This window comes from Heteronotia binoei, chromosome 19 (assembly GCF_032191835.1).
Source record: "Heteronotia binoei isolate CCM8104 ecotype False Entrance Well chromosome 19, APGP_CSIRO_Hbin_v1, whole genome shotgun sequence".
Classification (NCBI taxonomy): domain Eukaryota; kingdom Metazoa; phylum Chordata; class Lepidosauria; order Squamata; family Gekkonidae; genus Heteronotia; species Heteronotia binoei.
Genome location: NC_083241.1, coordinates 6091736 through 6115294, shown reverse-complemented (window position 1 = coordinate 6115294; position 23559 = coordinate 6091736). Strand labels below are relative to the sequence as shown.

General features: G+C 50.0%; 1 protein-coding gene across 1 annotated transcript in view; it reads left to right on the top strand.

Moving 5' to 3' along the window:
- The first annotated feature begins 343 nt into the window (after positions 1-343).
- ANKDD1A (ankyrin repeat and death domain containing 1A) overlaps positions 344-23559 on the top strand; it is a 61488-nt gene continuing 38272 nt past the window's right edge. Inside the window, exons 1-4 of the mRNA XM_060260338.1 lie at positions 344-656; positions 15934-16126; positions 21249-21306; positions 22546-22647. Of these exons, the coding sequence (XP_060116321.1) occupies positions 344-656; positions 15934-16126; positions 21249-21306; positions 22546-22647 (666 nt within the window). The remainder of the gene's footprint in view (positions 657-15933; positions 16127-21248; positions 21307-22545; positions 22648-23559) is intronic.

Genomic DNA, 23559 nt, shown 5'->3' with positions numbered 1-23559 from the left:
CAGTTGCTCTGAAAGCCTCTTTCTGGGGTCACCAGAAGTCTCGGTTGGGAGACCACCAAGGAAGACTCTGCAGAGGAATGCACTGGCCAACCACCTCAGCTTCTCACTCGCCTTGAAAGCCGCTTGCTGGGGTCACCATGTCTTAGACGGGAGACCACCAAGGAAGACTCTGCAGAGGAAGGCACTGGCCAACCACCTCTGCTTCTCGCTTGCCTTGAAAACCCCTTGCTTGGGTCTCCATAAGTCGATTAAACTCCACCGCACCATAAATTGAGTAAGCTTAACATATATGTCATGCAAACATTGGCAGATGTGGGATTTGGGTCAGCATCCAGAGGCTGAGATGGAACAACCAGGCACCCAAACACCGCTCCTGCAGGTCTTTTATGTTCAGAGACATGTGGAGTACGAAAGCCGGGATCGACGCAAGGATGCACTGCTTTGCAATGCCATCGGGAGTGAATGCGTAAGTAAGCAGTATTACGGCTTACTTAGAACTGGTGACAGTGAGAAGGGTGTGGGGGGGACTCCTCCCTTTTTCTCCTCCGGCAACAGTTGGATGAGTGGCATCACAATGGGGTTTGGAGAGCACCCAGGGAGCTGGCAACGAGCCGGAGGGGAAATATTAATTACGGGCAGCATCCGCTCTCTGCGAGGTGAGTCACGCTGAGCGCAGCACATCTCGCGCCTGCTAATGGGATTCCCAGGGTTCCAGCTCCAGGAAAGAAGCAAGGCAAAGTGAACTGAGCAGGGTGTTTGTTTTGCAGACTGGGGCGAGATCAGCTTTGCATGACCTTCTTCTCCCAGGAGAACAGCTGCGTCCTGACATGCCCATTCTCCACTTTTGCCATGTGGCGGATTGCTATTTAAATGCAAGAGACCCCGAAGCAAAACAGAGTAGGATTGCCACAGCCACAGGAGGCGACAGTGGTTGCAAGCATAGACAGCTTCAAGTGGGGATTGGATACATATATGGAGCAGAGATCTATCAGTGGCTATTTGTTGTTGTTCAGTCGCACAGTCGATTCCGACTCTTTGCGACTCCCTGGACCAAGTCACGCCAGGCCCTCCTGTCTTCCACCATCCTCCGAAGTCTGCTCAAATTCATGTTTGTTACATCAATAACGCTGTCCAGCCATCTCATCTTTTGCCATCTCCTTCTTCTTTTGCCTTCTCTTTCCCAGCATCAGGATCTTCTCCAGGGAATGCTCCCTTCTCATTTGGTGGCCAAAGTATTTGAGCTTCAACTTCAGCATCTGACCTTCCAGTGAACAGTCTGGGTTGATTTCCCTTAGGACTGACTGATTGGATCTTCTTGCAGTCCAAGGAACTCTCAAGAGTCTTCTCCAGCACCGCATCTCAAAAGCATCTATTCTTCTGTGCTTGGCCTTCCTTATGGTCCAGCTCTCACAGCCATACATTACTACTGGGAATACCATTGCTTTGACTATACGGACTTTTGTTGGCAGGGTGATGTCCCTGCTTTTTATTTTACTGCTCAGGTTCGCCATAGCTGTCCTCCCAAGGAGCAAACGTCTTTTAATTTCATGGCTACTGTCACCATCTGCAGTGATCTTGGATCCCAGAAATGTGAAGTCTGTCACTACTTCCATGTCTTCCCCTTGCTATTTGACATCCTTGTCGAATCCTTTTCCTATTCTAAACCAATCAGTTGTTCCATATCCGTTTTGACAGTTGCTTCTTGACCCTTATACAGATTTCTCAGGAGGCATGTGAGGTGATCTGGTACTCTTATCTCTTTAAAGACTTGCCACAGTTTGTTGTGATCCATACAATCAAAGGCTTTAGCATAGTCAATGAAGCAGAAATAGACATTTTTCTGATACTCCTGTGCTTTCTCCATAATCCATCGAATGTTGGCCATTTGATCTCTAGTTCCTCTACCTCTCCAAAACCCAACTTAAACTTCTGGTAGTTCCCGATCTACATACTGCTGAAGCCTAGCTTGTAGGATCTTTAACATGACCTTGCTGGCATGTGAAATGAGTGCAATGGCGCGATAGTTTGAACTTTCCTTGGCATTACCCTTCTTTGGGATTGAAATATAAGCTGATCTTTTGGAATCTTGTGGCCACTGTTGTGTTTTCCAAATTTGTTGACATAATGTGTGCATCACTTTAACAGCACCATCTTTTAGGACTTTGAATAGCTCAACTGGGATACCATCATCTCTACTCGCTTTGTTGTTAGTAATGCTTTCTAAAGCCCATTTGACTTCACACTCCAGGATGTCTGGCTCAAGGTCAGCGATTTCACTGTCATGGTTGTCTGGGACATTGAGATCTTTCTTGTATAATTCTTCTGTGTATTCTTGCCACCCCTTCCTGATCTCTTCTGCTTCTATTAGGTCCCTATCATTTTTGTCCTTTATCATGGCCATCTTTGCACGAAACGTTCCCCTGATTTCTCCAATTTTCTTGAATAGATCTCTTGTCCTTCCCATTCTATTGTTTTCCTCCATTGCTTTGCATTGTTCCTTCAGGAAGGCCTCCTTATCTCTCCTTGCTGTTCTCTGGAAATCTGCATTCAGTTGGGTGACTCTTTCCTTTTCACCTTTGCCTTTTGCTTTCCTTCTTTCCTCAACTATTTGTAAAGTCTCATCAGACAGCCACTTTGCTTTCTTGCATTTCTTTTTCTTTGGGATGGTGTTGATTGCTGCCTTCTGTACAGTGTCACGAACCTCTGTCCATAGTTCTTCAGGCACTTTATCAACTCTAGTTCCTTAAACCTATTCTTCACCTCCACTGTATATTCATAAGGAATGTGATCAAGGTCAAACTTGAATGGCCTAATGACTTCCCCGGTTTTCTTCAGTTTAAGCTTGAATTTTGTGATGAGTAGCTCATGATCTGAGCCACAGTCACCTCCAGGTCTTGTTTTTGCTGACTATAAGGAGCTTCTCCATCTTTGACTGCAGAGTATATAGTCAGTCTGATTTCTGTGTTTCCCATCAGGTGATGTCCACGTGTAGAGTCGCCTTTTAGGTTGTTGGAAGAGCGTGTTCACAATGACCAGCTTGTTCTCTTGGCAAAACTCTATTAGTCCTTGCCCGGCTTCATTTTGTTCTCCAAGGCCACCTTTTGACTTCCTATTTTGGCATTCCAGTCCCCTATGATGAGGAGGACATCTTTTTTTGGTGTTAATTCTAGGAGGTGTTGTAGATCTTCATAGAACTGGTCCACTTCAGCCTCCTCTGCATCAGAGGTTGGAGCATAGACTTGGATTACTGTGATACTGAATGGTTTGCCTTGGATACGGACTGAGATCATTCTGTCATTTTTTAGATTGTATCCTATTACTGCCTTCCTCACTCTCTTGTTAACTATAAAGGCCACACCATTTCTTCTATGGGACTCTTGCCCACAATAATAGATGTAGTGATCCTCTGAGCTAAATTCACCCATTCCCGTCCATTTTAGTTCACTGATTCCCAAGATGTTAATGTTCATTCTTGCCATTTCTTGTTTGACAACATCTAGCTTACCTTGATTCATAGATCTTACATTCCACGTTCCAATGCAGTATTGTTCTTTGCAGCATCGGACTGTTCTTTCACCATCAGACACATTCACAGCTGAGCATCGTTTCGGCTTTGGCCCAGCCGCTTCACTCTTTCTGTGGTTACGAATGCTCTCCCCCAGTAGCATATTGGGCACCTTCTGACCTGAGGGGCTCATCTTCCAGCGCCATATCTTTTAGCCTTTTGTTTCTGTTCATGGGGTTTTCTTGGCAAGGATACTGGAGTGGTTTGCCATTTCCTTCTCCAGTGGATCACATTTAGTCTGGGTTCTCAGCTGTGGCATGTCCATCTTGGGGGGCCCTGCATGGCATAGCCCACAGCCTCATTGAACCACACAAGCCCTCTCGCCACGACAAGGCAGCAATCCATGAGAGGATTGGATACACATCTGGAGCAGAGGTCCATCAATAGCTATTAGCCACAGGATATTGATGGAACTCTCAGTCTGTGGCAGTGATGCTCTGTATTCTTGGTGCTTGGGGGGGAGGTGGGCAACAGTGGGAGGGCTTCTAGTGTCCTGGTCCCACTGATGGACCTCCTGATGGCACCTGTTTGGGTTTTTTTGGCCACTGTGTGTAGCCCCTGTGTGACACAGAGTGTAGGACTGGATGGGCCATTGGCCTGATCCAACATGGCTTCTCTTATGTCTGGGGCCAGTGATGCTCTGTATTCTTGGTGCTTTGGGGGGGGCACAGTGGGAGGGCTTCTAGTGTCCTGGCTCCACTGGTGGACCTCCTGATGGCCCCTGGGTTTTTTGGACCACTGTGTGACACAGTGTTGGACCAGATGGGCCATTGGCCTGATCCAACATGGCTTCTCTTACGTCTGGGGCAAGTGATGCTCTATATTCTTGGTGCTTGGGGGGCAATAATGGGAGGGCTTCTAGTGTCCTAGAATGGACCTCCTGATGGCGCCTGGGTTTCTTGGCCACTGTGTGACACAGAGTGTTGGACTGGATGGGCCACTGGCCTGATTCAGCATGGCCTCTCTTCTGATTATGTCTGGGGTAAGTGACGTTCTGTATTCTTGGTTCTAGGGGGGCAACAGTGGGAGGGCTTCTAGTGTCCTGGCCCCACTGATGGACCTCCTGATGGCACCTGTTGTTGTTTTTTTTGGCCACTGTGTGTGGCCCCTGTGTGACACAGAGTGTTGGACTGGATGGGCGATTGGCCTGATCCAACATGGCTTCTCTTACGTCTGGGGCAAGTGATGCTCTGTATTCTTGGTGCTTGGGGGGGGGGGGGAATAGTGGGAGGGCTTCTAGTGTCCTAGAATGGACCTCCTGATGGCACCTGGGTTTGTTGGCCACTGTGTGACACAGAGTGTTGGACTGGATGGGCCACTGGCCTGATTCAGCATGGCTTCTCTTCTGATCTTATGTCTGGGGCAAGTGATGCTCTGAATTCTTTGTTCTTGGGGGGGGGGGCAACAGTGAGAGGGCTTCTAGTGTCCTGGCCCCACTGATAGACCTCCTGATGGCACCTGTTTGTTTGTTTTTTTGGCCACTGTGTGTAACCCCTGTGTGACACAGAGTGTTGGACTAGATGGGCCCTTGGCCTGATCCAACATGGCTTCTCTTATGTTCTTTTGTGACATAGAGTGTCGGACTGGATGGGCCACTGGCCTGATCTAACATGACTTCTCTTGTGTTCTTATGCCAGATCTGTGTTAGAAAATAGCTGGAGACTTTGGGGGTGAGAGGGCGGAGTTTAAGGAGAGGAGGGGCATTAGCAGGGTCCAAGACCACAGAGTCCACCCTTCCAAGCCACCATTTTCTCCAAGGGAGCTGATCTAGGCCAGCTGGAGACCAGTTGTCAAATCAGGAGATCTCCAGGCCGGTTCTCCCAGATAAGGGTCCGCGCACTTAACCACCACACCAAACTTTAAATAGGACGGGCAGACCTCCCTTCAGAGTTCAATTGTGCTTGCCACACCCTTGCTCCTGGCTCCACCCCCAATGTCTCCTGGCTCCACCCCCAAAGTCCCCAGATATTTCTTGAATTGGACCTGACAACCCTTCCCAGAGTCAGTTCGGCCTCCCTGGAGCCTACCTCTGGCCATACTTGCCATGGTGCAATTTGGGGGCTTCCTCTCTGCACTGTGGTCCAAAAGCCTCTTTGAAAGAAGGAAAGAAATGCAGAGAGAGAGAAAGAGAGAGTTCCGTTCCTGGCTGCCTGCGCCGTTTGCCGTCTGTCAGCCGCGAAGAGGGATAATTAGAGCGAAAGCATGAATCGGGAAACACACCAACAATGCATATTTCATGACCCTGCCAGAGCCTTCATTTACACCGCAGTGCGCTGCTGCTGGGCGTGTGATGTATAAAATATGGGGCCGACTTCCCTTCGCAGAGAGGGGAGCAGCAACGGACGGGCGGCAGGGCCAGGGTTCCGGCAAGGAGTGCCTTCTCTCTTTGTCTCCGATTTTGGGTGAGGTAGAGAAGTTTCCAAACTGGCTGAAAACAACCTCGAAGAGTCTAGTGCAAGGTTTAGGGTTGCCAATCCCCAGGTGGGAGCAGGGGATCCCCCGGTTTGGAGGCCCTCGCCCTACGTCAGGGTCAACAGAAAGCAAGGCGGTGGGGAGAAGGAAATGTCTGCTGGGCACTCCGTTCTTCCCTATGGAAACCGATTCCCATAGGGTATAATGGAGAATTCATCAGCGGTTATCTGAGGCTCGGGGAGGGGGCTGTTTTTTTTAGGTAGAGGCACCAGACTTTCAGTATAGTATGTAGTGCCCCTCCTCAAAATCCCCACCAAGTTTCAAAGTGTTGGGCCAGGGGTCCAATTCTGTGAGCCCCAAACAAAGGTGCCCCTATCCGTCGTTATGTAAAGTATTTAAAAGGAGTGTGGTCCTTTTAAATGTGATGGCCAGAGCTCCCTTTGGAGTTCAATCGTGCTGGTCACACCCTTGCTCCTGTCCCCACCCCCAAGGACTAATGACTAAGGAGAGGAGCCCTTAGTCATGGTAGCGCTGCTAGGGAGGAGAACCGCTATGTGCCCCCTCAACTTTTTTACACCCCCCCCCCAACTTTTGAAATCCTGGCTACATGCCTGGAGTGGATGACTTCTCAAGAGACCCCTTGGCAACATTTAGGGTTCAAACAGACGCAAATCTATACCTTGTTCCACAGGACAGGACAGGAAAGGAAAGGAAAGGAAAGGAAAGGAAAGGAAAGGAAAGGAAAGGAAAGGAAAGGAAAGGAAAGGTCCCCTGTGCAAGCACCAGTCGTTTCTGACTCTGGGTTGACGTTGCTTTCACAACGTTTTCACAGCAGAATTTTTATGGGGTGGTTTGCCGTTGCCTTCCCCAACCTTGTTCCACAACTACAGTGCAAATTGCAGGTTTGTGTGGCAGGTTTGTGTGGCCTCAGGGCTGTCCAGAGAAGGGCGAGGTTTAACCCTTCTGCCGCCACTCAGTTTCACTATTCAAAACTCAACCCAGATGCCCAGATTGTAGTGCCTCTTGGCTAGGGTTGTTAAGTCCCCTGCAGCCTCTGGTGGGGGACTGTTTTGGGGCGTGCGATGTCGCCGGCGTGATGATGTCACCTGCGAGTGATGTCATCACGCTGGCGACATAAGAACATAAGAGAAGCCCTGTTGGATCAGGCCAATGACCCCTCCAGTTCAACACTCTGTGTCACATAAGAACATAAGAGAAGCCCTGTTGGATCAGGCCAGTGGCCCCTCCAGTTCAACACTGTGTCACAGAAAAACATAAGAGAAGCCATGTTGGATCATGCCGATGGCCCATCCAGTCCAACACTCTGTCACACAGTGGCCAAAAAAATTTGCCTTGACATATATATATACACACACACACACACTGTGGCTAATAGCCACTGATGGACCTCTGCTCCATATTTTTATCTAACCCCCTCTTGAAGGTGGCTATGCTTGTGGCCGCCACCACCTCCTGTGGCAGTGAATTCCACATGTTAATCACCCTTTGGGTGAAGAAGTACTTCCTTTTATCCGTTTTAACCTGTCTGCTCAGCAATTTCATCGAATGCCCACGAGTTCTTGTATTGTGCGAAAGGGAGAAAAGTACCTCTCTACTTTCTCCATAGTGCGCTGACCGCTCTAGGCATTTCTGGGAAAAATCTATGGTTTCCCCAGATGCTCTAGCATTTTGGGAGGTAAAAAACCTCTATGATGTACCATAGAGTTTTGCCTCCCAAAATGCTAGAGTGTCCGGGAAAACCATAGTGTTTTCCCGGAACCACCTAGAGCGGCTGGCGCACAGCGTCACTGGCACGATGACGTCACTCACGGGTGACGTCATTGCGCCAGCGATGTCATGGAGGTTCCCCCGACAGCCCAGGGTGGGCTGGCAGGTTGGGAATCTCCCAGGCGGAAGAACTCCCGCCCAGCCCGGGCAGATGGCCGTTATTGACTGGCACCTTTAGCTTAAGGGGACCCAATAAACACCAGCTGCCTTGCCATTGCTGAGTCGTAACCAGAGCTGCAGCAGTCTGGCGTGGGGGGAGTCCAGCAGTATCTGCTGAGTCACTAAAGTTGCCAAGAGGGGGAAATATGTCCTGCCTTTTAATAGAGGCTTCAAGTACGAAAATGGCCAAGTGAAGGTTTTCATGACATGGAGGTCAGTTAACTTCATCTGCTAACTAACGTCCTGTTAAGGGAGAAAGACAGACGGATGCCAATCTGAAAAAAGCAACTGTTGGGGGGGGGGGGGGCTGCAAGCCACAACATAGAAGTGGGGGGGTGGCATGCACCCCCCAGGCCGAACCCCTGTTCTAAAGTATGTGCATTTAAATAAACTGAAGTGTCTTCCAGCTGTTCAGCTCAAGAGACAAGCCGTCATCCCACAGACTAGGATTGCCAGGTCCAATTCAAGCCAGGAGACACTGGGGGTGGAGCCAGGAGACTTTGGGGGTGGAGCCAGGGGCAAGGCAGTGACAAGGATAATAGAACCCCAAAGGGAGTTCTGTCCGTCACACTTAATTGACCGCACACCTCTATTGGAAATAATGGATAGGGGTACCTTTTGGGGGGGCTCATAGAATTGGACCCCCTGGTCCAATCTTTTTTCAAACTTGGTGGGTGTTTTGAGGAGAGGTACCGGATGCTATGCTGAAAATCTGGTGCCTCTATCTCAAACAACAGGCCCCCTAGAGCCCCAGATACCTGCAGATCAATTATTCAGTATACCCTATGGGAATTGGTCTCCAAAGGGAATAATGAAATGAACATATGAACATATGAAGCTGCCTTATACTGAATCAGACCTCTCTTGGTCCATCAAAGACAGTCTTGTCTACTCAGACTGGCAGTGGCTCTCCAGAGTCTCAAGCTGAAGTTTTCCACGCCTATTTGCCTGGACCCTTTTTCGTTGGAGATGCCGGGGATTGAACCTGGGAGCTTCTGCTCTCCACTGAGCCACGGTCCGCCTAGCAGATATTTCCCTCCCCCCCCCTTTCTGATGACCCTGGAGTGGGGGGAGAGCCTCCAAGCCTCCCATCTGGGGACTGGCAATCCTGCCACAGAGAGCTCCTTAAAAACATGTAATATGTTGCAGTCGAAGCCACCAGCTGTTGCTGAATTTTCTTTCTTTCTTTCTGCAATGAATGAAATAATGAATTTTCTTTCTTTCTTTCTTTCTTTCTTTCTTTCTTTCTTTCTTTCTTTCTTTCTTTCTTTCTTTCTGCAATGAAATAATGAATTTTCTTTCTTTCTTTTTCTTTCTTTCTGCAATGAAATAATGAATTTTCTCTTTCTTTCTTTTTCTTTCTTTCGTGAAATAATTTCTTTCTTTCTATCTGCAATGAAATAATGAATTTTCTTTCTTTCTGCAATGAAATAATGAATTTTTTCTTTCTTTCTTTCTTTCTTTCTTTCTTTCTTTCTTTCTTTCTTTCTTTCTTTCTTTCTTTCTTTCTTTCATGAAATAAGCGACAATTTGCTCAGCGCTGGCTGCTGCGTCAGCGTTCTGTGTAATCATGCTGAGTGATGGCCCCGCTCGGCGTCTCCCTTCCCCTGGCAGCAGCTGCTTGAGAAACCGCCGTGGTCAGCAGGCAAGCTGCAGAAGAGCCCCCCCCCCCCCCCCGCTTGCCTTTCTCCAAAGAAATATTTCCAAAGCAGAAGGGTCAGGCAAGGCCCAGGGAAGAAGCAGGAGCTTGGGCTGCAGCGCCCCCTCCTGGGAGAAGTGCAAAAGTCCTGTCTTGTTGCAGCCAGTTTGGTGCAGAGGTTAAATGTGTGGACTCTTATCTGGGAGAACCGAATTTGATTCCCCATTCCTTGTTGATCAAATTTCAACAAATTCCTTGTTGAAAGGGAAAAACATTTGGGGGAAAAGGTGCTATAATGAATCCTAGAATCATAGAGTTGGAAGGGACCTCCAGGGTCATCTAGTCCAACCCTCTGCACAATGCAGGAAACTCACAAATTCCTCCCCCTAAATGCACAGGATCTTCAAGGATCTATTTTTCTAAAACTGAGAGCCAGTTTGGTGTAGTGGTTAAGTGTGCGGACTCTTATCTGGGAGAACTGGATTTGATTCCCCGCTCCTCCACTTGCACCTGCTGGAATGGCCTTAGGTCAGCCATAGCTCTGGCAGAGGTTGTCCTTGAAAGGACAGCTGCTGTGAGAGCTCTTTCAGCCCACCCACCTCACAGGGTGTCTGTTGTTAGGGGAGAAGATATAGGAGATTGTAAGCCACACTGAGTCTCTGATTCAGAGAGAAAGGCGGGGTATAAATCTGCAGTCTTCTTCTTACGGTGACGCTGTAGGGCAGGGGTGTCGAACTCATTTGTTATGAGGGCTGGATCTGACATAAATGAGACCTTGCTGGGCCGGGCCATGTGTGTAGCTATTTAAGGTTAGGTTTACACGTGAACGTGTATAAATACGTTTTAGTGCAAGCTTAAATGAAACTTAAAACTAAGGAACACTGAACTTTCAACACATGAAATTTCCCCACACAGTCTTTCAGTAGCCCTATAAATCGGCTTCCTTCGAGTAGACTCAGTTGTGGGTGAACGCTTTTCTCCTCAGTGCCTCTCTCTGCATCGATGGGAGTTGGGCACTGAGGAGAAAAGCATTCACTAGGGTTGCCAATCCCCAGGTGGGAGCAGGGGATCCCCCGGTTTGGAGGCCCTCCCCCCGCTTCAGGGTCGTCAGAAAGCAGGGGGAGGGGAGGGAAATGTCTTCTGGGAACGCCATTATTCCCTATGGAAATTTATTCCCATAGAAAATCATGGAGAATTGATCTGTGAGTATCTGGGGCTCTGTGGGGGCTGCTTTTTGGGGTAGAGGCACCAAATTTTCAGTTTAGCATCTAGTGCCTCTCCCCAAAATACCCCCCCAAATTTCAAAAAGATTGGACCAGAGGGTCCAATTCTGTGAGCCCCAAAAGAAGGTGCCCCTATCCATTATTTCCTATGGAAGGAAGGAATTGAAAAGGTGTGCCGTCCCTTTAAATGTGATGGCCAGAACTCCCTTTGAAGTTCAATGATGCTTGTCACAGCCTTGATCTTGGCTCCACCCCTAATGTCTCCTGGCTCCACCCCCAAAGTTCCCAGATATTTCTTGAATTGGACTTGGCAACCCTAGCTTTCACCCACAACTGAGTCTACTCGAAGGAAGCCGATTTATAGGGCTACTGAAAGACTGTGTGGGGAAACTTCTTGTGTTGAGAGTTCAGTGTTCCTTTGTTTTGTTTAAGTTTCATTTAAGCTTGCACTAAAACGTATTTATACACATTCCGGTGTAAATTTCATTGCTTCCGGTGGTTTTTCTATTATTTCCATTGATTACACCGGTTTCAGTTGTTTTAATCATTTAAGATTAGGTAGCACAGCAGAGACATAAACTTTTTAAAGGAAACACAACTAAAACAAACACAACTAAAGATTTTTTTTTTTTTTTAAATTAAAACATGCTTAAAACATGAGCACTTGTTGGTCTTAAAGGTGCTTTCTTTGTATTTCTCCCATGGGATCCAGGGAACTGGGCAAAGGAAGCTCTGGGTCTTTCCCTCCCTCCCCAGGGGACCAGGAGGGGGAGGAATCTCAACTAATGGAGAAAATGGAGGTTTTGCTCTGCAGCTCCTGTGCAATTGAGCATATGAAGCTGCCTTCTACTGAATCAGACCCTGGATCCATCAAAGTCAGTATTGTCTACTCAGACTGGCAGCAGCTCTCCGGGGTCTTAAGCTGAGGTTTTTTACAAGTACTTGCCTGGATATTTTTTTTGTTGGAGATGCCGGGGATTGAACCTGGGACCTTCTGTTTACCAAGCAGATTGCCTTGTCCAAAATGGTTCCCAAACTTTCTCGGATAAATGTGGTCTATACTGCCTTGTATGATTCATTGTAAGTAGGACCCTGTTACATTATTTTTGTACTGCTTGATGTGTCTTGTAAATACTTCTGCCCTGCTTCAGTTCTTTCTGGTGGGTTCCAGCCTTCTAAAATCCTAATGTACCAGCTATGGAATGTCCCATTTTGCTGATTGTATTGACTCAGGCTCTGTGAGAAGGACGGGCTAGAAATAATGCAAAGAAAGAAATAAGAAAGAATGCTTGCAACACGTGACTTAATGACTCTAAAGGTCAAGGTCGTCCCCTGTGCAAGCACCAGTCGTTTTCGACTCTGCTTTCACAACGTTTTTCAGGCAGACTTTTTACGGGGTGGTTTGCCATTGCCTTGAAGAGCCCCGTGGAGCAGAGTGTTAAAGCTGCAGTACTGCAGTCCTAAGCTCTGCTCACGACCTGAGTTCGATCCCCAGCAGAAGCTGGGTTTTCAGGTAGCCAGCTCCAGGTTGACTCAACCTTCCATCCTTCCGAGGTGGGTAAAAATGAGTCTCCAGCTTGCTGGGGGGAAAATGTAGATGACTGGGGAAGGCAATGGCAAGCCACCCCGTAAAAAGTCTGCCGTGAAAACGTTGTGAAAGCAACGTCACCGCAGAATCGAAAACGACTAGTGCTTCCGTAGGGGACCTTTCCTTTCCTTTCTTTGCCATTGCCTTTCCCAGTCATCTACACTTTCCCCCCAGCAAGTTGAGGACTCATTTACCAACCTCGGAAGGATGGAAGTCTGAGTCAATCCGAGCCGGTTACCTGAAACCAGCTTCCGCTGGGATCGAACTCAGGTCGTGAGCAGAGTTCAGACTGCCGTACTGCAGCTTTACCACTCTGCGCCACGGGGCTCTTTTAGTGACTCTAGCAGTGCTTTAACTTAGGTAGGTGGGCAGGCAACAATTATTGCGCGGGGCCAAAGGGCATTACAATTAGGATGCTCAAAAGGGAATGTAGACAAACGACAGCAAAAAGAATAACATTATAAAGTCATAAAAATACACGAGCACCTTCCCCATCTACAAATAAAGGGTTTCAGCCTTTAGAAGAAGAGTGGTTTCGTATCCCTACCCTCCACTGCCCGAAGGAGTCTCAGAGCGGCTTGAGAGCCAGTTTGTTGTAGTGGTGAAGTGTGCGGACTCTTATCTGGGAGAACCAGGTTGGATTCCCTACTCCTCCACTTGCACCTGCTGGAATGGCCTTGGGTCAGCCAGAGCTCTTGCAGGAGTTGTCCTTGAAAGAGCCAGTTTGGTGTAGTGGTTAAGTGCACGGACTCTTATCTGGGAGAACCAGGTTTGATTCCCCACTCCTTCACTTGCAGCTGCTGGAATGGTCTTGGGTTAGCCATAGCTCTGGTAGAGGTTGTCCTTGAAAGGGCAGCTTCTGGGAGAGCTCTCTCAGTCCCACCCTTCCCCTGACGTTGCCTCCTTGGATTCAGAGGTTGACTGTCCCTGAACGTGGAGGCAACCTCGACGTTCAGGGACAGTCAACCTCTGAATCCAAGGAGGCAACATCAGGGGAAGGTCTGACCTCTGTGCCCTGTCATTGGCCATCCAGAGGGACTGGTTGGCCACAGTGTGAGAAGACAGGTTGCTGGACTAGAGGGACCCTCACTGGTCTGATCCAGCAGGGCTCTTCTCATGTTCTTCTGAAGGCCTCAGCCTCTCTGCCCTGTTGTCAGCCCTCCAGATGGTTGGCCACTGTGTGAGGCAGGAGGCTGGACTAGATGGACCCTCCCTGGTCTGATCCAGCAGGGCTCTTCTGAGGTTCTTCTCAAGGGAAGGCCCTGGCCTCTATGCACTGTTGTTGGGCCTACAGAGGAACTGGCTGGCCACTGTGTGAGACAAGATGCTGGATTAGATGGAGCCTCACTGGTCTGATCCAGCAGGGCTTATCTGATGTTTTTATGAAGGCCTCTCTGCCCTGTTGTTGGCCCTCAGAGGAACTGGGTGGCCACTGTGTGAGACAGGAGGCTGGACTAGATGGACCCTCACTGATCTGATCCAGCAGGGCTCTTCTCATGTTCTTCTGAAGGCCTCGACCTCTCTGCCCTGTTGTTGGCCCTCCTCTCATGTTCTTCTGAAGGCCTCGACCTCTCTGCCCTGTTGTTGGCCCTCCAGAGGAACTGGATGGTCACTGTTGTGAGACAGGAGGCTGGACTACATGGACCCTCCCTGGTCTGATCCAGCAGGGCTCTTCTGATGTTTTTAGAGGACAGCTATCAATGCCACGGTGGCTGAGGGGAACTCCACCTTCAGAGGCCCTAACCCTCTGAATCCCAGAGCCAGGAGGCAACATGGGCATCTCTTCCCTGTTATTGGTTGTCCAAAAGAACTGGCCAGTCACTGTGTGAGACAGTAGGCTGGACTGGATAGACCAGGGGTGTCAAACATCTGGCCTGGGGACTGGATCAGGCCATTGGAGGGCTATCAGGCCCTTAAGGAACTGGCTGTCATCTGCTTCCTTCTCCCTCTCTCTTGCTTCCTTCTGCGTCACAGCTTGCTGTGCTAGGCTTGCCCAATTGCACAGGAGCTACAGAGCAAAGCCTCTATTTCTCCATCGGCTGAGGCTCCTCCCTTGGGGAGGAGGAGCTTGCATTGCCAGTTATCACAGCATTGCCAGTTATCACAATCACACCACAGAGTTACTGAGCCAAGCCTCTCTTCCTTCTATGGCTGAGGCTGCTCCCCCTCCTGGTCCTCTAGGAAGGAAGGAAAGAGCCAGAGCTTCCTTTGCCCAGTTCCCTGGATCCCATGGGAGAAATACAAAGAGAGCCCCTTTAAGAGCAGTGAGTGCTAATATTTTAAGCTTGGTTTAAAGTTTTTTTTTTAAAAAATCTTTAATTGTGTTTGTGTCCTTTATAAAGCTTATAACTTTACTAAAAAGGTAAAGGTAGTCCCCCGTGCAAAGCACCAGCCGTTTCCAACTCGGGTGACGCTGCTTTCACAACGTTTTCACGGCAGACTTTTGTATGGGGTGGTTTGCCATTGCCTTCCCAGTCCTCTCCACTTTCCCCCCACAGCAAGCTGGGTCCTCCTTTGACCTACCTCGGAAGGATGGAAGGCTGAGTCAACCTCGAGCCGGCTACCTGAACCAGCTTCCGCCGGATTGAACTCAGGTCGTCAGCAGAGGGCTCCGACTGCAGGACTGCGGCTTTACCACCCTGTGCCACGGGGCACTATATAACCTTACTATCCAATCTTAAATAGGTGCACCCAGGGCATTTTGGAGCAGGAACACACAGGAACGCAGTTCCAGCAGGCTTGGCACCAGGGGGTGCGGCCTAATATGCCAATGAGCTTCTGCTGGGCTTTTCCTTCAAAAATGCCCTATGCTTAAACAATGGTGATGTCAGGTGGTGTGGCCTAATATGAAAATGAGTTCCTGCTGGGCTTTTTCTATAAAAAGGCCCCAGGGAAACACATGGCCAGGTCCAACATGGCCCAGCCTATCAAGGTTTCATTTATATCCGATTCGGCCCTCATAAGAAACGGGTTCGACCCCCCCTGGGCTAGACCCTCCACGCTCTGATCCAGCTAGGGTTGCCAAGTCCAATTAAGAAATATCTGGGGACTTTGGGAGTGGAGCCAGGAGACTTTTGAGGGTGGAGCCAGGAGACATTAGGGGCGGAGCCAAGATCAAGGCTGTGACAAGCATCATTGAACTCCATAGGGAGTTCTGAAAGGGACGGCACAGCTTTTAAATTCCTTCCTTCCATAGGAAATAATGAAGGATAGGGGCACCTTCTTTGGGGCTCATAGAATTGGACCCCCTGGTCCAATGCTTTTGAAACTTGGGGGATATTTTGGGGAGAGGCACTAGATGCTGTACTAAAAATTTGGTGCCTCTACCTCAAAAAACCGCCCCCCCAGATACCCGCGGATCAATTCTCCATGATTTTCTATGGGAATAAATCGCCAATAGGGAATAACAAAGCTCCCAGCAGGCATTTCCCTCCCCTCCCCCCCTTTCCGACGACCCTGAAGGGGGGGGAGGGCCTCCAAACCGGGGGATCCCCTGCCCCCAGCTGGGATTGGCAACCCTCGATCCAGCTGCAGCGGGGCTCTTCTCCCGTCCTGCCAGGCTGCTCTGAGAGCGCGTTTCCCTCCAGCGCCCAGCGGCGAGGCGGAGCAGGAGAGGAGGGCGAGCCCGGCGGCTGCGTCTTGCGCTCCTGCCCGGGCAGGCGGGCGTCGGAGGCGGCGTCTGCCTGCCTGTCTCGGCGGCGGCGGCTGCTGGAGAAGCATGATGGACGACCTGGCTTCCGAGGAGGACACCCGTGAGTGCAGCTGCAGCAGCGGGCGGAGGAGGAGGAGGGGGAGGGATCGGGGCCCTGCAAAGCAGCACCAGCTGGGCGGAAGGCAGGGAGGGAAAGGCAGGATCCCGGCTGACTCCGAGGAGAGGGAAGGAAGGGAGGGGGATGCAGGCGGCGGAGGAGGAGACCCAACGCCGTGGCTTGCTGCTGCGCTCTGCTCTGGAGACCAAGCCTAGGAGGAAAGGTGGAAGGAGCTGGGCATGTTTAGCCTGGAGAGGAGGCGGCTGAAAGGCCGTAGGATCCCCAGCTTCAAGTCCTGGAAGGGCTGTCCTCGAGAGGATGGGGTGGGATTGTTTTCTGTGGCCCCGGAAGGCAGGACCAGAACCAGTGGGTTGAAACTGAAATCAAAAGAGTTTCCGGCTCAACCTTAGGAAGAACTTCCTGACCGTTAGAGCGATTCCTCCTTGGAACAGGCTTCCTCGGGAGGTGGTGGGCTCTCCTTCCTTGGAGGTTTTGAGACAGAGGCTAGAGGGCCATCTGACAGCAAGGAAGACCCTGTGAATTTAGGGGGAGGTGTTTGTGAATTTCCTGCATTGTGCCGGGGGGATGGACTAGATGACCCTGGAGGTCCTTCCAACGCTAGGATTCTATGAAACATCAGGAGGAGCTATCCACATCTTGCACAGGCTGCCACATGAACAGGCTTCCTCCTGGGAGTTGGCGGGCTCTCCTTCCTTGGAGATTTTTAAGCGGAGGCTAGATGGCCATCTGACAGCAATGAAGATCCTGTGAATTTAGGGGGAGGGGTTTGTGAGTTTCCTGCATTGTGCAGGGGTTGGACTAGATGACCCTGGAGGTCCCTCCCAACTCTAGGATTCTATTAGGAAGAACTTCCTGATGGTTAGAGCGGTTCCTCAGTGGAATAGGCTTCCTCGGGAGGGGGTGGGCTCTCCTTCCTTGGAGGTTTTGAAACAGAGGCTAGATGGCCACCTGACAGCGATGAAGATCCTGTGAATTTGGGGTAGGCATTTGTGGGTTTCCTGCATTGTGCAGGGGGGTTGGACTAGATGACCCTAGAGGTCCCTTCCAACTCTAGGATTCTATGACACATCAGGGGGGAGCTATCCACATCATGCACAGGCTGCCACATGAACAGGCTTCCTCCTTGGGAGGTGGTGGGCTCTCCTTCCTTGGAGATTTTTAAGCGGAGGCTAGATGGCCGTCTGACAGCAATGAAGATCCTGTGAATTTAGGGGGAGGGGTTTGTGAGTTTCCTGCATTGTGCAAGGGGTTGGACTAGATGACCCTAGAGGTCCCTCCCAACTCTAGGATTATGTGATGTCGGATCCCGGGCGGGAGGGGGCAAGCTCCAAGCACCAAGCTGCCCCGCGAGGAAGGCAGGATGCCCCGGGTGACCCCTCCCGAAGCTAGGGATGCCAGCCTCCAGGTGGGACCTGGGGATGCCCGAGATTCGCAGCTCGTCTCTGGACTGCTGAGACCAGTTTTCCCCTGGAGGAAAGGGATGCTTTGGAAGAAGGTGCACTCTAGGGCATTGGACCCCGTTGGGGTCCTTGTCCTCCCCAGGCCCCACCCCCAAATCTCCAGCTGGCAACCCTACCCCCTCATCCCCCACTGGTGGTGGAGGGGGACCTGGCAATCCTGAGGGGAGGGACTGGCTCTGGAGGGCAAGGGACAGGAGGGAGCGGGCTGATGACGAATGTCTGAAGAAGCTTACCCTAGTGGTTAGGGGGAGGTATCCCTGGAAGCCCCCTGGGTGACCCGGAGCAGATGACCAACTCCCAGACTAGTCCGCCTCGCAGGGTTGTTGTTGGGCATGGAGAAGGGGGTTGTAAGCAGTGTTCCCTCTCAGCTGAGTTAGCGCGAGCTAGCTCACAGATTTCTAGCCTCCGGCTCACACGTTTTTTGTCTCAGCTCAGGGAGGATGACCCCAGAGCATGCTAATTGATGCAGCAGCTCCCAACTTGAATGCCAGGCGCTCACAAAGCAGAATTTTTGCTCACAAGACTCTGCAGCTTAGAGGGAACATTGGTTGTAAGCAGTGTTCCCTCCGAGCCAGGGGTGGCCAAAGTTGCTTAACGTAAGAGCCACATAGAATAAACGTCAGATGCTTGAGAGAAGGAAGGAAGGAAGGAAGGAAGGAAGGAAGGAAGGAAGGAAGGAAGGAAGGAAGGAAGGAAGGAAGGAAGGGAAGGAGGGAGGGAGAGAGGGAGGGAGGGGGAGATGGAAAGAAAGCAGCTTTAACTTTAACTGCCTTCTCCAAGCCACCAGCTAACTTGGCTGGGAGAGGTGATTTAAAGAGAAATACCTTCTCCAAGCCAGCCAACGGGGCAGTGGGGACTTCGAGAGCCGCACACTATGTGTGAAAGAGCCACATGTGGCTCCTGAGCCACAGTTTGACCAAGCTGCACTTGTGAGTGGCCACTTGTGAACACTGGAGGCTCTGGCGAGCAGCAATCTGAAGCACGCAGGGCCTTGAACTGCAGCAGGGTATAAATAAAGTACAATAAATGCCTGAAAAGCTGTGCATCGTTACACCTAGTCCAGGGGTGTCGAACTCATTTGTTATGAGGGCCAGATCTGACAAAAATGAGATCTTGTCAGGCTGGGCCATGTCAGGCCAGGCATGGGTGTACCTATTTAGATTAGGCAGCAGAAATATAAATTTTATAAAAGGACACAAATAAGCACAAAGATTTTTTTTTAAAGCCTTAAAACGTGGTTAAAACGTTAGCACTCCTTAGTCTTAAAGGTGCTTTCTTTGCATTTCTCCCATGGGATCCAGGAAACTGGGCAAAGGAAGCTCTGGCGCTTTCCTTCCTCCCTCAGGGGACCAGAAGGGGGAGGAGCCTCAGCCAAAAGAAGGAAGAGAGGCTCGGCTCAGTCGCTCTGCTGTGTGATTGAGAGAGCCTGGAAAAGCAAGCTCTGCCTCTCCCAATGGAGGAGCCTCAGCCAATGGAGAAAATAGAGATTTTGCTCTGTAGCTCCTCTGTGATTGAGCAAGCCTTGCAAAGCAAGCTGTTGTGAAGAAGGAAGAGAGAGGAGAAGGAAGCAGATGACAGCCAGTTGCTTGGGGGCCTGATTCGGCACCCGGGCTGCATGTTTGATACCTGGGTGCTTCTCTTGACAATGAACCTCAGCAAAAACCAGACTGACTTAAATATAGAATGCGCTTTTATTTAATTGAACCTCGAAAGTGCCTTCTGCTGAATCAGACCACTAGTCCGTCCAGGTCAACATTGCCTACTTTGGCAGCAGTTCTCCAGGGTCTCAGGCAGAGAGGTCCTTCGCATCACCTCCTCCCTGATCCTTTTAACTGGAGATGCTGGGACTCAAACCTGGGACCTTCAGCATGCCAAGCAGATACTCTACCTCCAAACCGTGAACCATCCCTAAATGAAACAGGCTTCCTCGGGAGGTGGTGGCTCTCCTTCCTTGGAGGTTTTGAAACAGAGGCTCTATGGCCACCTGACAGCGATGAAGATCCTGTGAATTTGGGGTAGGCATTTGTGGGTTTCCTGCATTGTGCAGGGGGTTGGACTAGATGACCCTGGAGGTCCCTTCAACTCTAGGATTCTATGACTGTTAAGAACAGGCTTCCTTGGGAGGTGGTGGGCTCTCCTTCCTTGGAGGTTTGTAAACAGAGGCTTAATGGCCATCTGACAGCAATGAAGACCCTGTGAATTTAGGGGAGGGGTTTGTGAGTTTCCTGCATTGTGCAGGGGGTTGGACTAATGACCCTGGAGGTCCCTTCCGACTCTAGGATTCTATGACTGTTAAGAGCGGTTCCTCAGTGGAACAGGCTTCCTCGGGAGGTAGTGGGCTCTCCTTCCTTGGAGGTTTTTCAACAGAGGCTCTATGGCCACCTGACAGCGATGAAGATCCTGTGAATTTGGGGTAGGCATTTGTGGGTTTCCTGCATTGTGCAGGGGGTTGGACTAGATGACCCTGGAGTCCCTTCCAACTCTAGGATTCTATGACTGTTAAGAACAGGCTTCCTTGGGAGGTGGTGGCTCTCCTTCCTTGGAGGTTTGTAAACAGAGGCTTAATGGCCATCTGACAGCAATGAAGACCCTGTGAATTTAGGGGGAGGGGTTTGTGAGTTTCCTGCATTGTGCAGGGGGTTGACTAATGACCCTGGAGGTCCCTTCCGACTCTAGGATTCTATGACTGTTAAGAGCGGTTCCTCAGTGGAACAGGCTTCCTCGGGAGGTAGTGGGCTCTCCTTCCTTGGAGGTTTTTCAACAGAGGCTCTATGGCCACCTGACAGCGATGAAGATCCTGTGAATTTGGGGTAGGCATTTGTGGGTTTCCTGCATTGTGCAGGGGGTTGGACCTAGATGACCCTGGAGGTCCCTTCCAACTCTAGGATTCTATGACTGTTAAGAGCGGTTCCTCAGTGGAACAGGCTCCCTCGGGAGGTGGTGGCTCTCCTTCCTTGGAGGTTTTGAAACAGAGGCTCGATGGCCGTCTGACAGCAATGAAGACCTGTGAATTTAGGGGAGTGTTTGTGAGTTTCCTGCATTGTGCAGGGGTTGGACTAGATGACCCTAGGGGTCCCTTCCGACTATGAAACTGCCTTGTACTGATTCAGGTGGGCAGCCGTGTTGGTTTGAAGCAACAGAACAGAGTTGGAGTCCAGGGCGCCTTTGAGAGCGACAAAGTTTCATTCAGGGTATGAGCTTTTGTGTGCACATGCGCTTCCTGATTTTGGACCCCACCCCTTCCTTTGACCGGCAGATCCATTTTTTGCCCTCCCGCCCACGGCTTGTGAACTTTCCCTTGACTGCACTTCGGCCGCTGTTTGAAAAGTCCAGGAACCTCCTTAAAGAGGAAAAGGATTAAACCTGCAAATCCTTCTGACACCTGCCCCCGCCGTTCTTCTCAGCGCGCTCTCTCTTGTGTATACGATCGGCCGTTTATGGCCTTGTATAAACAGGGATCACAGGCCACGCCAAGAGATCTGTAAATAATATTTCTGTTTGCTCAAGACTATTTCCTTCTAGAGAGGCATTAATTGTTAGTTTAAGACTTCACACAACCCAGGGCCAGCAAACTTGGGGCATAATCCTCGAGGGCCACGGTTTTTGAAAAATGCAGACAATTAAAATGTGCTCCAAAACTCCAGTTTTGTCCCTCGTTCTGTACTGAACTTGATGGTGTTTGATAAAGCATCAGTTCAACTGGTATAGGGCAAAAGAGTGAGGATGTAGAAACAGGCGGAGAGTCTTGATGACAGACTTTGGGAAGAAAGCATTTGGACATATCTGTCAAACTGCAGAACAGTTCCTGAACCCCTGGAAGTAAGATATTTAAGATATTGGATTTATATCCTGTCCTATACTCTGAATCTCAGAGTGGTCACAATTTCCTTTATCTTCCCACCCACCCCCCCCACACCACAACAGACATCCTGTGAGGTAGGTTGGGCTGAGAGAGCTCTCCCAGAAGCTGCCCTTTCAAGGAGAACTCTTGCGAGAGCTCTGGCTGACCCAAGGCCATTCCAGCAGCTGCAAATGGAGGAGAGGGAATCAAATCTGGTTCTCCCAGATAAGAGAGCTCTGGCTGACCCAAGGCCATTCCAGCAGCTGCAAGTGGAGGAGTGGGGAATCAAACGCAGTTCTCCCAGATAAGAATCCACGCACTTAAACACTACACCAAACTGGCTTTAAAGCATCAGTTCACTTGGTGTAGCGCAAAAAAGAGTGAGGATAACAGACTTTGGGTAGAAAGCATGTGGACCTATCTGTTAAACTGCAGAAACAGTCCTGAACCCCTGGAAGTAAATGGGTTCTATAAACCAGCCTCAAAATCCCTTCTGCATCCAGGCTGTATAAATGTAAAAGAGATTGCTCCATATTTATTCCCGCTTGCTACCATTTTCAGTCTTATCACTAGTTCGTATTCCTAATACAGTCCAGCGCAAACAGAGAGCTGAGAGAAAAACTTCTAGTGGGTCACCAGAAAGAAATAACAAAAGGCGCAGAGCTTCCCGTTGTGCCTCTGAATGTTTCTTTACCGTGGCCTGACCTCCTTTCATTCAGCCTGGGAAAAGGCAGAATTTTCTGCCCTCATCTTTGCTGCAGGTGCAATTGGATTACCCTTCCAAATGGAGCCTGGTGCCCCAAATTTCAGAGGAGGCTCTCCGTTACATCTCTGTACGATGTGCTCTGACTTTTCTCTCTCCAGTCAGACTGCAGCGAGTGCATGCCAATTGTTCCTGTTACAGAGATGCAGACTAAATTACTCAGCCTCAGAGGCGCCAAACGGACTGGGCCGACCATCTGTTCTGTCAGAACATCCATGTGCCTGGCAGCGTGCACGCAGCGCGATGCTCCCTCTCGGATTTGATTTCTGGGCTTTATTAACGATCTGCAGCAGACAATCCGTCACATAGTTCTAAGCAAAATTTTCATTCTTTCCAGTGCTCCTTTCGGAAAAAGAGCTCCACGATGCAGCCAACGAAACGACACGATGCGCATGAAGAGCTGCTCCGGAGGGGGGTGGACGTCAATGCCAAGAATAATGTAGGTACTTATTGGCGGGGGGGGAGCAATCGATGGGCATGTCCCCATGCTCACTTTTCCCCAGTCAGAATGCTTGGCCCGTGGAACAGAGAGCATTGAACAAAGCAATTTGTGGAAATTTGTTTAGTTCTCCCAGCAAACAGGGCTGGCCCTAGACCGAGGTGGCCAAACCTGCTCAACCTAAGAGCCACGTAGAATAAACGTCAAATGTTTGAGAGCCACAAGACATGAATATCAGATATTTGAGAGCAGGAAGGAAGGAGGGAAGGAAGATAAAGAGCCACATAGAATAAACGTCAGATGTTTGAGAGCCACAAGACATGAACGTCAGATGTTTGAGAGCAGGAAGAAGGAGGGAAGAAGGAAGGAAGGAAGATAAAGTTAGAGCCACATAGAATAAATGTCAGATGTTTGAGAGCCACAAGACACGAATATCAGATGTTTGAGAGCAGGAAGGAAGGAGGGAAGAAGGAAGGAAGATAAAGTAAGAGCCACATAGAATAAACGTCAGATGTTTGAGAGCCACAGACATGAACGTCAGATGTTTGAGAGCTGGAAGGAAGGAAGGAAATAGATGGGGCAGAGGAAGGGAGAGGAGGAAAGAAAGCAACTTTAACTAAATGCCTTCTCCAAGCCAACCAACGGGGCAGTGGAGGCTTTGAGAGCCACACAGTATGTGTGAAGAGCAACATGTGGCTCCTGAGCCACAGTTTGGCCACCCCTGCCCTAAACCATCTGGCACCCTAGGCGAGACTAACTTCTGCCACCCTCCCCCACGCTGATAACATCACCCAGTCACATGGGGGCCCACCAAATTGAAAGAACAGAGCTAAAAAGACGTACATAACACAGCATAAAGCAAATTGCAACCTGAGGGAAGAAGGAAAGAAGGAAGGAAGGAATTCCAGATGA